The sequence below is a fragment of the Saimiri boliviensis genome, chromosome X, assembly GCF_048565385.1.
Source record: "Saimiri boliviensis isolate mSaiBol1 chromosome X, mSaiBol1.pri, whole genome shotgun sequence".
NCBI classification, from domain to species: Eukaryota; Metazoa; Chordata; class Mammalia; order Primates; family Cebidae; genus Saimiri; species Saimiri boliviensis.
This window is the reverse complement of record NC_133470.1, coordinates 18301064-18313126: the sequence shown is the minus strand read 5'-3', so window position 1 is coordinate 18313126 and position 12063 is coordinate 18301064. Positions and strand designations below refer to the sequence as shown.

At 35.1% G+C, this 12063-nt stretch overlaps 1 protein-coding gene across 5 annotated transcripts in view; it reads right to left on the bottom strand.

The window, feature by feature from the left end:
• Positions 1–12063, bottom strand: part of CNKSR2 (connector enhancer of kinase suppressor of Ras 2) — a 296479-nt gene that overhangs the window by 164401 nt on the left and 120015 nt on the right. For all 5 annotated transcript variants that reach the window (XM_074391385.1, XM_074391386.1, XM_074391387.1 and 2 more), the window contains exon 6: positions 1516–1635. In XM_074391385.1, the coding sequence (XP_074247486.1) occupies positions 1516–1635 (120 nt within the window). The remainder of the gene's footprint in view (positions 1–1515; positions 1636–12063) is intronic.

Below are 12063 nucleotides of genomic sequence, written 5' to 3'. Positions count from 1 at the left end.
AAAAAAATCAGGCTTTTTTTATTTTTAGAACCACAGACTAAGAACCAGAGGAGCTTTAAAGATGATCTACTGCTCGCCCCCACCCACATGACTAGATCAAGGCCAAGGTGGTTAAATTTACTTTCCCACCTTTTTAAGATCACTCTCATAGTTATAATTGATGTAAGTGATTTGTATCTGGTGGTGTTCTGACTTCTAGTTTAATACGATGTTATATTAGTTAATTATTTTTCACTCAAAAAAATCATGCTTAGGGGACTTCCTTTATCTTATAACTACTAAAAGGGGACATAATAGAAATGACAATCTTTAATGCTATAGATTGAAGTATTTTTTTAAAATAAAACTGGACTTTGTACAGGTAACTAAAAGGAATAAAATAATTTTAGATTGTTTAAGTATTACTTAAAAGAAGTTCATAAATGTAATCAATGTTAGATATAACACTTACAAGTTACAATGATGGCATGCTATGTCTGATATGCCGATTTTCATCATATTTCTTCCCAGCTAAACACCCATAAAAGCCATAACAGCACTAGGAACTACAGATAACCAGAATTAATTTGCCACATATTCGGAGAAAACTTACTCTCTAGGATAGATGGCCTCAAACTGAAAAATCAGTGGTAGTCAATAAAGGCTTTGCCTTCTGAACACTTATGAAGGTGTATGAAAAAGAAAAGCCACAGGAAAAGTTAAACTTGCTTAGAGATCTTACAGAATATATTATCTGAATTCAGTTATTAATGCTAGTTGCCAAGGTTTCTATTTTTCAAAATACCATTAATTGGTAAATTCATGTACAGGGAAAAAGTGGAAACACTATAGCACCAAACTAACATGTAATAGTTCTGTAGTATTTAAGATATTCTGTAGCCAGTTTCTTGTTTTTTTGTCTCAATATCATGTTTTATATGCTTTCTTTCTATGGACTTATTGTTTTAAAAAAATCTATCTTGGGTTATATCTAGAACCAATACATTTTTTGATCCGGTGAACAAAATATAAAACATGATTATATTTATTATTACATAATTAAAAAATACCCTTCTAAGAATGAATGTGAGTTATAAAGAATATCAGTTTTGGTTAGCTAACCCACCCTAGGGGAAGGAATAACTATTAAAACTAGAACAAATCAAAGTAAACAAACAAAACATCTACTTTCACGAGCAGGTAACATTGTGGTGTTTATTATAAAACTCTTAAACTTCCTTTAAACCTAAGGAACTTTGGTGAGGGGGTGAAAGAATGTAATCGAAGCTAAATGATTACCAAATTAAATTAATTCAGAAGTCACCATTTTCAATTCTCCTTCATTTTCATTTATCTTCATAAAACTTCTTATCATGCATCACAAACTTCCACTACCATAACTCTTCTAGGAAAAAAAATACCAAAATATTCAGTGCCTGTTGAAATTCATAGATTCCCACATTCAGAGGCTGCTTTGGCCACATCATTTGCTGTCTACTGATGGACGGTGGTTTTGATAAACATGGTATCTCTTACCAGCCCTTCGCTTGGTTTGATGTTTGCCAGCTGAATCACTTCCAGGTGAGCAGATTGTGAAACCAGAGGATCGGATGACAGGGATATGATATGGTCACAGACTCCAGAAAGAGTTTTACACTGGAAGCAAAAAAAGAAAAATAGTTGTGGTAAATACGTGTTGTAAGTAACATACAAATCACCTTTTGTAATAATTTTTGTAAAAGGAAAAATAAAAAAAAAAAACAGTAGAAGAAAGTAACTGGCATTTTATTCTGCAAAATCTGTACAAAGAAATTCAGATGAAATGAAAACACATTTACATACAACACACCTATATTCCATATAAGAACTATATGCCAAAATATTTGTTAAAGTTATGGTTATACTGCTTCTATTATTTGATTTACCATACCTACAAAAAATTGATAGTTTCTAAATAATCTTAATCTGAGAACCTCTTGATTACAACCATTAGACTGAATCGAACATTATAAAAAAATCTTAATGACTTTTAATTAATGGTCAGAAAAGTTAAAAAAAAATCTGGCCAAGATCCAGGAAAGATGAATCTCTGAAATATGCTTAACAAACTCTTCCTACTTATTTATCTAGCCTTTCCTGCTCAACTTTATATAGTTTCACACCTCCTCCAAAGTCTCAATCCTGCTTTCTCAGCGTTCTATGATCAGTCTGAAACTGTGTAACTATTTTATTCTGAATCCCTCTGAGGCAGGTACCATGCTCTACTCATCTCTGTCTTCTTATCTTTTTCCCTCCACCCCCACCTACCACCCACATCAGGTAGACAAATCCTAGAAAATACAAAGCACTCAATAAATATTAGTTAAATGAACTGAAGAGCAAATGAGCTTAAACAATTAGTAGAGTGGCTTTAAGGAGGTCAGAAAGTTAGTGCTTTTGTCAGAATAAATCCATTCATACTAACTGTATGAAATAATAAATGTAAAATATGTGTTACAGCCATCATAGTATTTTAAGACTTAAACACGACAAAATCATGAAGAAAGTGGAATATGAGCTGGGTATGGTGGCTCATGCCTGTAATCTCAGCCCTTTGGGAGGCTGAGGCAGGTGGATCACAGGAGGCCAGGAGTTTGAGACCAGCCTGGCCAACATGGTGAAACCTAGTCTCTAGTAAAAATATAAAAATTAGCCAGGTGTGGTGGCAGGTGCCTGTAATCCCAGCTACTTGGGAGGCTGAGGCAGGAGAATAGCTTGAACCAGTGAGGCAAGATTGAGCCATTGCACTCCCGCGTGGGCGACAGAGCAAGACTCCATCTCAAGAAGAAACAAACAAACAAAAAGAAGTGGAATATAAGTGATAAAGCTTGAAATATACCTCCCTAAAATATGCTGGTCCTCACATTCTTCACAGACTCTCATTACTGAAGTCTGGTTTTCATCATTTGAAACTTATTTTTTGCTTTAACTGTAGGAGGAACTATTATTTTGCAATCAAGGTATTATCTTCTATCCATCTCCAACATGTTACATTTTTTCTGTAGCCACTGTTATTAGTCTACTGTGAGGCAGGTAGACAGTGTTAAGCCAAAATATCTGAGACAAGTCTCAGTCAATTTAGGAAGTTTATTTTGTCAAGGTGAGGCAGTCTCAGTAGGTCCTGATGACATGTTCCCATGGTGGTTGGAGTACAGCTTGCTTTTAAACATTTTAGAGATATGAGACATCAATATGTTTAAGATGTACATTGCTTCAGTCACGTAAGGCAGGACAACTCAAAGTGGGGGCTTCCAGGTTAGAAGTAGATAAGAGACAAAAGGTTGCATTCTTTTGAGTCTTTGATCAGCCTTCCACTGAATATACAATTAAGTCTGGCTCAGTGAATCTGAATTTTTACATAAATAAATAGGGCAGAGGAAGCAATCAGATATGCATTTGTCTCAGGTGAGTCTCAGAGGAATGACTTTGAGTTCTGTCTGTCCTTTGTCCACAAGGTATTTCCTTGTTGGCAAATTGTGAGGGAGGTGTGTAGCTTCTTATCTTTGTAGCTATCTGATTTAGAAATAAAATGGGAGACAGGTTTGCCTGACAATGTTCCCAGCCTGACTTTTCCCTTGGCTTAGTGATTTTGGGATCCCAAGACTTATTTTCCCTTCACAACAGTTTCTCCTGTCTGGTCAAGATAATAAGAATTCTCTTTTTATTTACCGTGTTCTGTCCTTGGTCCATGGCCGCACTTTGTGCTGGGCTCAGCTTCCTTACACTAAAGAAACTGTCATGCTAACTTTCCCTCATTGTGCTAGTGCTTTTTGCATCTGCTTCTCAAGTCTGTACTTTTATTGTGTTTATCAGCTCCTAAAGACAGACAGACAGCCTCATGGTATCAATACCCATGGAAAGAACATGGGCTTGATCTGAAGACAGATGTGGGCAATCACCACACTGCCAATGACTGCTGTGTGACTATAAACAAGTTATTTTATATCCTTGAGATTCACTTTCCTCAGATAGAAAATGAAATGAGGTAGTAAAGATTACTTTATATGGCTGACATGCTAAGACATGATAATGCATTAAAAAGAGTCCAGTATGGCTCCTATCCAAAAAAGACACCCAATAAATGCTTTTTTATCCTGTGTTGCTTTGTGAACCCCCAAAATGCTAAAATCCTACTCATGGTATGAATTATCTCATTATTCTTAATTTAATTACCTTGCTGAGCATCTTAAAATGATCAGTAATTACCCTGGTTAGTCTAGCTGCATGGTCATGATGGCACATCTCTTTACTCTCTCTGATGTTTAGGTCTCAATGTTGTTAGACACAATGAAGGTATTTACTCTGAAAAGTTGCTAGGCAAAGTGCCAACAGGAAGATCATCCCTCTCAAATAGGGAATCCTTCAGGGCCAGCCCTATGGGAGGGTGACTTGCGCAGTTGCACATGGTCCTACATTTGGTTTTATGCTCTGCTGTTGCTATCCTGGAATTCTTAATTGTTTTTGAACAAGGGGCTTGGCATTTTCATTTTGCACTAGGTCTCACAAATTATGTGGCCCATCCTGGAATCCCATTCTCTGTATTTTTAAAAATTTGTTTTAAAAATATTCATCAGCAGCTGTGGAGAAAGGACAGAATGGCAGTACTTAACATATAAAAACTGGCTACAGTTCAAATTGCTGCAGTTCAAACTGTATGTTTGACAGGAAGAAAAATACTATGACAGTATTAAATCTTTTAACTATTCCTTTCCTTCCCTATGTGGTTATATTTTCATTCTTATTTTCTCTTTATTTCGAGTGGGGAAGATAACATTGTTAATGCTGAAAGATTTCTACACAGGATACTTGGATAGAATGCTAATCTGAAGGGTATAAAGTCAGTATGTTAAAAAGAACCCTGTGGTTTCTACAAGTTCCAGCATATTTCAAAAGAGTCCAATATATAAATAGGAAAATAATGGATGTATATAAATGGCTCAATATATATACATTTCTTACAACATTCAAGGCCTCATACAACACTCTTGTAATGAACAATAGTAGCTCTCCCATTCAGGCACTGGTAGTTCATAGAAGTGGGGTGGAAAAAGGAAAGGCAGAAATAACAGACTGTAGACATTTTGGGGAAAATAAAATACCAATTAGATTCATCATATTAATTTGCAAAAACTTTTCCTCAGATTCCTCTTGAGTGATTTTGTTTGGCAAATGCTTGATAAGTGCTAAGCGTTCCTGAGGAATACAAAAGGTGAGTAAACACACTGACTTTACCAGCAAAGCTATCAGGATTTAATAGATTAAAGACCTTAAAAAGTAGAATTAGAAGAGAAACTCCATTAGAATTTTGCTTTGTGTTTTAGGGATAATATACTAGAACCTTTATATTGCAGCATTTGGCACTTAACTAAATAAGCCAATTAGAAGGGGTATAAAATGGCCTTGCTTTACATGCTAATTCTATACTCATTACTGCATCATACATCAAGTTACTGCAGGAAACCACATTAGCAGTACTATAGGAAAGTTCCAGGGAGTTACTTAACATACTTTTATAAAACCTGAATTTGGTCAATGCTATTCATTAAGTGAAATCATGTGAGATATTATATTATTACAATTTATATTTGAAACACAATATTATCTATTACTATCCAAGCATATTCGAGGAAAAGAAAATTATAAAATAGCAAGAAAAATACATTTTTATTATAATTCAACAACATTATTATCAGATATCATTTGTAGATCACCTACCAAGTGTCTGGCACAATGCTAAATACTTCATATTTATTATCTCGTTTATCCTAATAACAACTTCCTAAAGTAGGTATTATTATAGCCAGTTTAACAGATGCAAGGAGGGAGCAAAATAAATAGATCAAGGTCATTATCACAGGAGAAGGAACTGAATTTCTAATCATTATTGTGCTAATTCTGTTTCTATGCTTAGCTCTGGACTTCTTTTTTTGATCAATTTCATTTTGTATTGCTTAAAATCAATGTCTGCATGAGATGGATTTATATAATATGTTTAAACTACATAGTACAACAAAATATAAGGCAGGCCTGCAAATGCTCTTGCAATTTGGAATGTAGAGATAAGGAAAAGAACTGAGACTGTGAAAGACATGGCTCTCTGGGAAAAGTTAATGCAATTTTACCAGCAAAAGGACAACTCTATACTAGCTAGAAGAAGACTAGTAACCACTATTTAAAAGGGATTATTTGCTATTTTTGCAATATTTATGCCAAAGGATTTTGTTGTTGAGATGAAGTCCCGCTCTGTCGCCCAGACTGGAGTGCAGTAGTAAGATCTCGGCTCAGTGCAACCTCCGTCTCCCAGGTTCAAGTGATTCTCGTGTCTCAGTCTCCTGAGTAGCTGGGACTACAGGCCCATGCCACTGTGCCCAGCTAATTTTTGTATTTTTAGTAGAGACGGGGTTTCATCATATTGGTCAGGCTGGTCTTCAACTCCTGACCTCAGGTGATCCACCCACCTTGGCCCCCCAAAATGCTGAGATTGCAGGCTGGAGCCACCATGCTTGGCCCCCAAATTCGATTTATCTTTATTTCTAAAAATAGAAGAAAAATGTGTGCCTATAATTAAAGACTAGTAAATGATATGCCTTAAATAAAGCTAAAGAGAACATGAAGTGGAAACAAATGTTTAACTGACTGTCTGGATTCTGTTATAAACTACCCAAGATGACAAAGGATTAATGACTGAATAACAATTAACAGACAAGGGTAGCCATGACTTAATCTTTTAAAATGAACGAGTGCCATATGCTGACTTTTATGATATTGTGTGATTTTTTTCCTCAGGTAGTTTATATTAATTTCAAATGTGAATTAATATAATTAATACATCATATTCTGATGCTGATATACTATCTATATACATGCACACACACACACACACACACACATATATATATATACACACACACACATATACACTTACACACACACACTGGCTTACCTAAATATAAGTTTTAAAAGGAAAAAAGATCTGAGCAGAACATATTTAGGTTAAAAAAAATAATGGTTTCAAAATAGCTGTAAAAGCAACATTTTAGTTAATGTGGAGATTCAAAAAACAATAACCTCACATTAATATATTAACCAATAATAAGATAGCATTCTTTCATTATGTCTGGATAGATTTCTTTCATTATCTCTGAATTTATCAGATACTTTAAGTATTAATACATGAAGTTTTAGCTATTGTTTTTTTAAAAAAGAAATGCAGAAAGTGTTCTAAGTGCAAACAGTGGTAAAAAGCTAAGGAACAGAAAAAAAGTCTTACGTCAGTCTGGAAGCACACTCAGGTATTATTGAGCTACTTAAAGTATTTTATTGCTTTTCTAAATAAGTGGAGTACTGTTCAATTATTCTTCCAAGTATACTGAAACAAATGAATACAAATATCTTCAAATTAAAATATCAAACAATTCATTTGATGCAGCAAAGAACCTGAAGCTGATATGGTTAATATAAAGCTTTACGAAAGGAAATTTATACTTTTTGAGTATATACGTATATACAAGGAAGAGGGGTACAAAATATAAAACCAAGACAAATTAAGGAAGCAACAAATGGATATACATTTTAAGATGGCAATAAGGATGTGAAAGTTACAATTTAAGTACAGTTTAAAGAATTCAGGTTTATTATCAATAGCATGGAAAATAGTAATGAAAATTTATTTTGATAAATAGTATGTACATGTTTAAATATTTATTGGTATAAATATTTCAATTAAAATGTCTAAAGAAAAAATGTTTTCATTTTATCGTTTTATTTGAATATTAGTAAAATTCAGTATGATAAGTTCTGCAACTCTGTGCTAATGTAGGATGCCATTTGCATTGTACTGGGGGAACAAGGGAAGCTTTGTTTTTTTATAAAGTATCATACATTTATTCTGATATCAAATTGTGAGAACTGTAAGTATATGCCTCACTAAATATAGTATGTTTAGCATCTTAGTACTTAACAGATCTCTGTTGAGCTAGAAATTTTGCACTCTTATGATGGTTCCCTAACAAGACACAAGTATTGAACAATCATAGGTAACTCTGAAATAGTAAAATTCAGAAACAGAGTTTAAATTAGTATTTAAAATTATTATTCTATATACATATTCTCCAAAACAGGAAGAATTTCTTGTTCATATGAGTAAAGAGAATTGAAGGAAAAACATCTCTGTAAACTTGAAAAACTAACAGAATAAAACTCCAATTTTAATCCAATATTAAAATTATATTTATATACAGCAAAGATTAAGATTTTCAAATAGCTTCAGGAAGCAAATAGTTGCAAGTAAATAAAGATCATTTGAGCTTCATCCCAATAAGGCCTGGAAAACTCCTACAATCCCTTAACACTTTAAACTCTCAAGGTGGGAAAAACACAACAAAAAACACCAGCTTTCACTAAGCCATTCATGCCTTCAGAGATCATGAAGTGTCTGTTACATGATTCAAATGGCAACTACTACACTCAAGCATTTCATAGCCTGGGACAGTGTTTCTGCTAATGTATTTGGTTTCATGCTTAACATCACTGACATTGAGTATGCTGCCCTTGTGTTCCTGATAACAGAAAAGAAGCAATGACCCCTAAGAGCCTATTATGCATTAAAACTAGTAAGTCAAAATTCATGATCTTAAAAGCACCATTTCCTTCTAATTTCTTACATTTTCCCACATTAAAACTTAAAGGTTCTAAAGTTTATTGACAGTGTTAGTCCTGTTACTACAAGCTTCTAATTACTTAAATCCTTACATTCATAGAATTTTGAGACAGATGATTTAAAATCATTTTGCTCAATCTTCCTGAATGACACTTGGGGATCCCTGAGAGTTTAAGTGACATGTACAAGTCACACAATAAAATTAATGGAAAATTCAGGACTAAAACCCAGAAGTATTGATGCTTAGTCAAATGTTCTTTTCACAATGACATGTTGTTGCCTTTAATCAAAAGTCTTTATAATAAATAAGACATGAATCTAATAAGTTAGGAGGCAATATAGTATCTTATATTTAAATTCTCAAAAGAATTGTTTTCATATTTATTCTCTGTTGGTTACTAGTCTCTTTTTGGTTTTATTTTTTAAAATACATTTTTTTTGTTTTTATTCTTTTTGAGTTGAAATTTAAATTAATGATACTGTATTAGGTATCTATAGCTGTGCAAGAAATTACTACAAGGTTAGAGGCTTAAAGAAACACACGTTCTCTCAGTTTCCATGGCTCAGGAGTCCAGGCACTGGAACCAGTCCCAGGTCTCACAAGGCTGAAACCAAGGTGTCAACTTGGCTACACTCCTACAGGGAGGTATAAGTAGGGAAGAATTTGCTTTCAAGTTCATTCAGGTTGTTAGCAGAATTAATTTCTTTGTGGTTGTATGACTGAGGTTCCCACTTTCCTGTTGGCTGACATCTGGAGACTGTTCTCAGCTCCCAGAGGCTGTCCTCAGGCCCTCACTGCGTGACCCCCTCCCATAGGCCCTCTCACAACAGGGCAGCTGATTTCTTCAAGGCCAGTAAGGTAATATCTACCTCCTTTGAATCTTGTTTTAAAGGGCTCACATGATTAGGTCAGGCCCACCAAGATAATCTCCCTTTTAATTGTATTAAAGTCAACTGACAAGATACCTTAAATACATCCTTGAAATCCATTCACCTTTGCCATAGATCAAAACCTAATCATGAGAGTGAAATTCATCATACTCCTTGGTCTCAACCACACTGAAGAAGAGGGCAATTATACACCGGGGGGCAGGAATCCTGGGGGCCATCTTAGAATCCTGTCTACCATAGATGTTAAAGGAAAATCATCAATAGAAGGACATAAAAGAAAGTTTAAGTGCCTATAATTTATGACCTTAGAATTAGATTTCAAAGACATCTATAGAGGCAGCTATACTATAGCAATTAAAAGCCTCAGACTGAATAGTAACTTCACCACTTAATAGCTCGATGACCTGGGGAAAGTTGTTTAATCCTTTTGTGTGCCTCAGTTTCCTTATCTATACAATTGGGATAAAAATAATATGAATCTTACTGTATTGTGAGGAAGACTAAATGAAACAATAACTGATATTTATTGAGAGCTTACTATAAGTATTCTTCTAAGTCATTTACATGTATTAACAAATTTAACTCCCACAACCTCCCTAAGAAGGGAATACTGCTATTATCTCTATTGTACAGATGTAAAAATGGAGGCACAAAGGTGTTAAAAACTTGCTCGAGGTCACACAACTTTTAAATGGCAGAGCCAAGTTACAACCAGGCAATTTTGCTTCAGTTCCTGCTTGCTTAACCACTATGCTTTGAACACTGCTTGGCACGTAACTATCAAATATTTTAATGCCTAGTGAGCCCAACATTGAGATAATAATACAGCCTAAAAATTATACTTTAAAATAATAATCATCTAAGAATGATAATATCAATGCCAAAACAGTGGGAAAATGTCAGTCCCAAATATACACCTCCTTTGATGAGCAAGAAGTATACCCATGGCACTTCCAACTTACTTTCAGCTACTTACCTGAAACAATCTGGTATGAATTAAGAGTTGGGATAAGAGGCTTCACCACTACTTTCACTTCTGATAGGGAAATAGAGTAAGCTGAAAACCAGAATTGGATCTGGGACCATCTCAATTCTATTTATCTGCTGTTTCACAAGCAGGAAACAGAGACAAGCGGGCTTGTGGCAGGTTCCCAAGAAGATGAGAAATCACTCATTAGAGGACACACAACTTTCAGGCTCAAGAAAAAGAATAGTCTGGACATATTGGTACCTCAATTAAGATGTAGGTTATTAAAAAATTGTTTTGATTTTTGTTTGGATTTTATATTCAAATAAGAGTGAAGCAGTTCATAATAATTAGATGAGCTTCTGGAAATTTAAGGCACTATATATACACTTTATGGGTAAATATTGGGAACAAATGGCAGAGATCTGGGAGCGATGTCTTCACTTTCTTAGTCGAGAAATGTGAAGTTGCCATATGTAGTTTTATGGAGGTAAGAACTAACCACACTGCCAGTTATGAGTTTTGTGGCTCTCAGCTATAAATTCATCTTCAGTGCTTGCTCTGTGATAATGGATTGGACTCGCATTTATTTTGTACATAGCACGTTGTTAAGTTTTTGTCAATAGAGGGCAGTGGAGGGACACAGCAAGGAGAAGAAGGTTTCTAGGTTCCCCATGGGCTTTCTTTTATTTTTTCTTGTTCCTGCTGCAGGGTCCCCTAGCAGTGCATATTTGTGGGGATATCGGTAGTGCTGTGCCCCAGCTGCATGTCCAGATCACACAGTCCCCCAGTGACCTTGCAGCCTCGGCCTAGGCTCAGTGATCAACATGCTCTCCTGACCTGTTACAGCACCATCCTAACTCTTGCTGTGAGCCTTCCCAGCAGCATCACTTGTCTACATCGTGGAAGGCTGTCTTCCACTTGCCTGGCAACTGTGGATGAGCTCTGATCTAGGCAACCCAATGAAGCTGCAGCCACACCTTCTTAGCCTTGGTAAGGGTGTTCCACTTACAAGATATCCTTCCTTGGGTACTAGTCCTCAGTTGTAGGGCAGGGTGTAGGGTGCTCTTTACATGTTTGCAGGTATTTCTTATCAAAGTTTATAATTATTTATATCAAAATTCCTTTAAGTTACTGTGTAGCTTCTGTTTCCAGACTGATTCAATTATCTTGTTGAAAAAATTTTTACATTGACGCCGACTATAACTGCATTTTAAAAAATGCATAGCATTGATCCAGCTATCTTGCTACTGGCTATCTACCTAAAGGAAAATAACTCATTATATCAAAAAAATACTTGCACTTTTGTGTTTATTGAAGCACAATAGCAAAGGTATGGAACTAAACAATCTAAGTGTCCATCAACAGACTGGATTAAAATGTGATATATATGTGTGTATATATATGTCTCTGTGAGAGTGTGTGTGTGTGTGTGTGTGTGTGTGTGTATGTACACACACCATGGAATACTAATCAGCCATAAGAATTATAAAATCATGTCTTCTGCAGCAACATGGATGGAACTGGA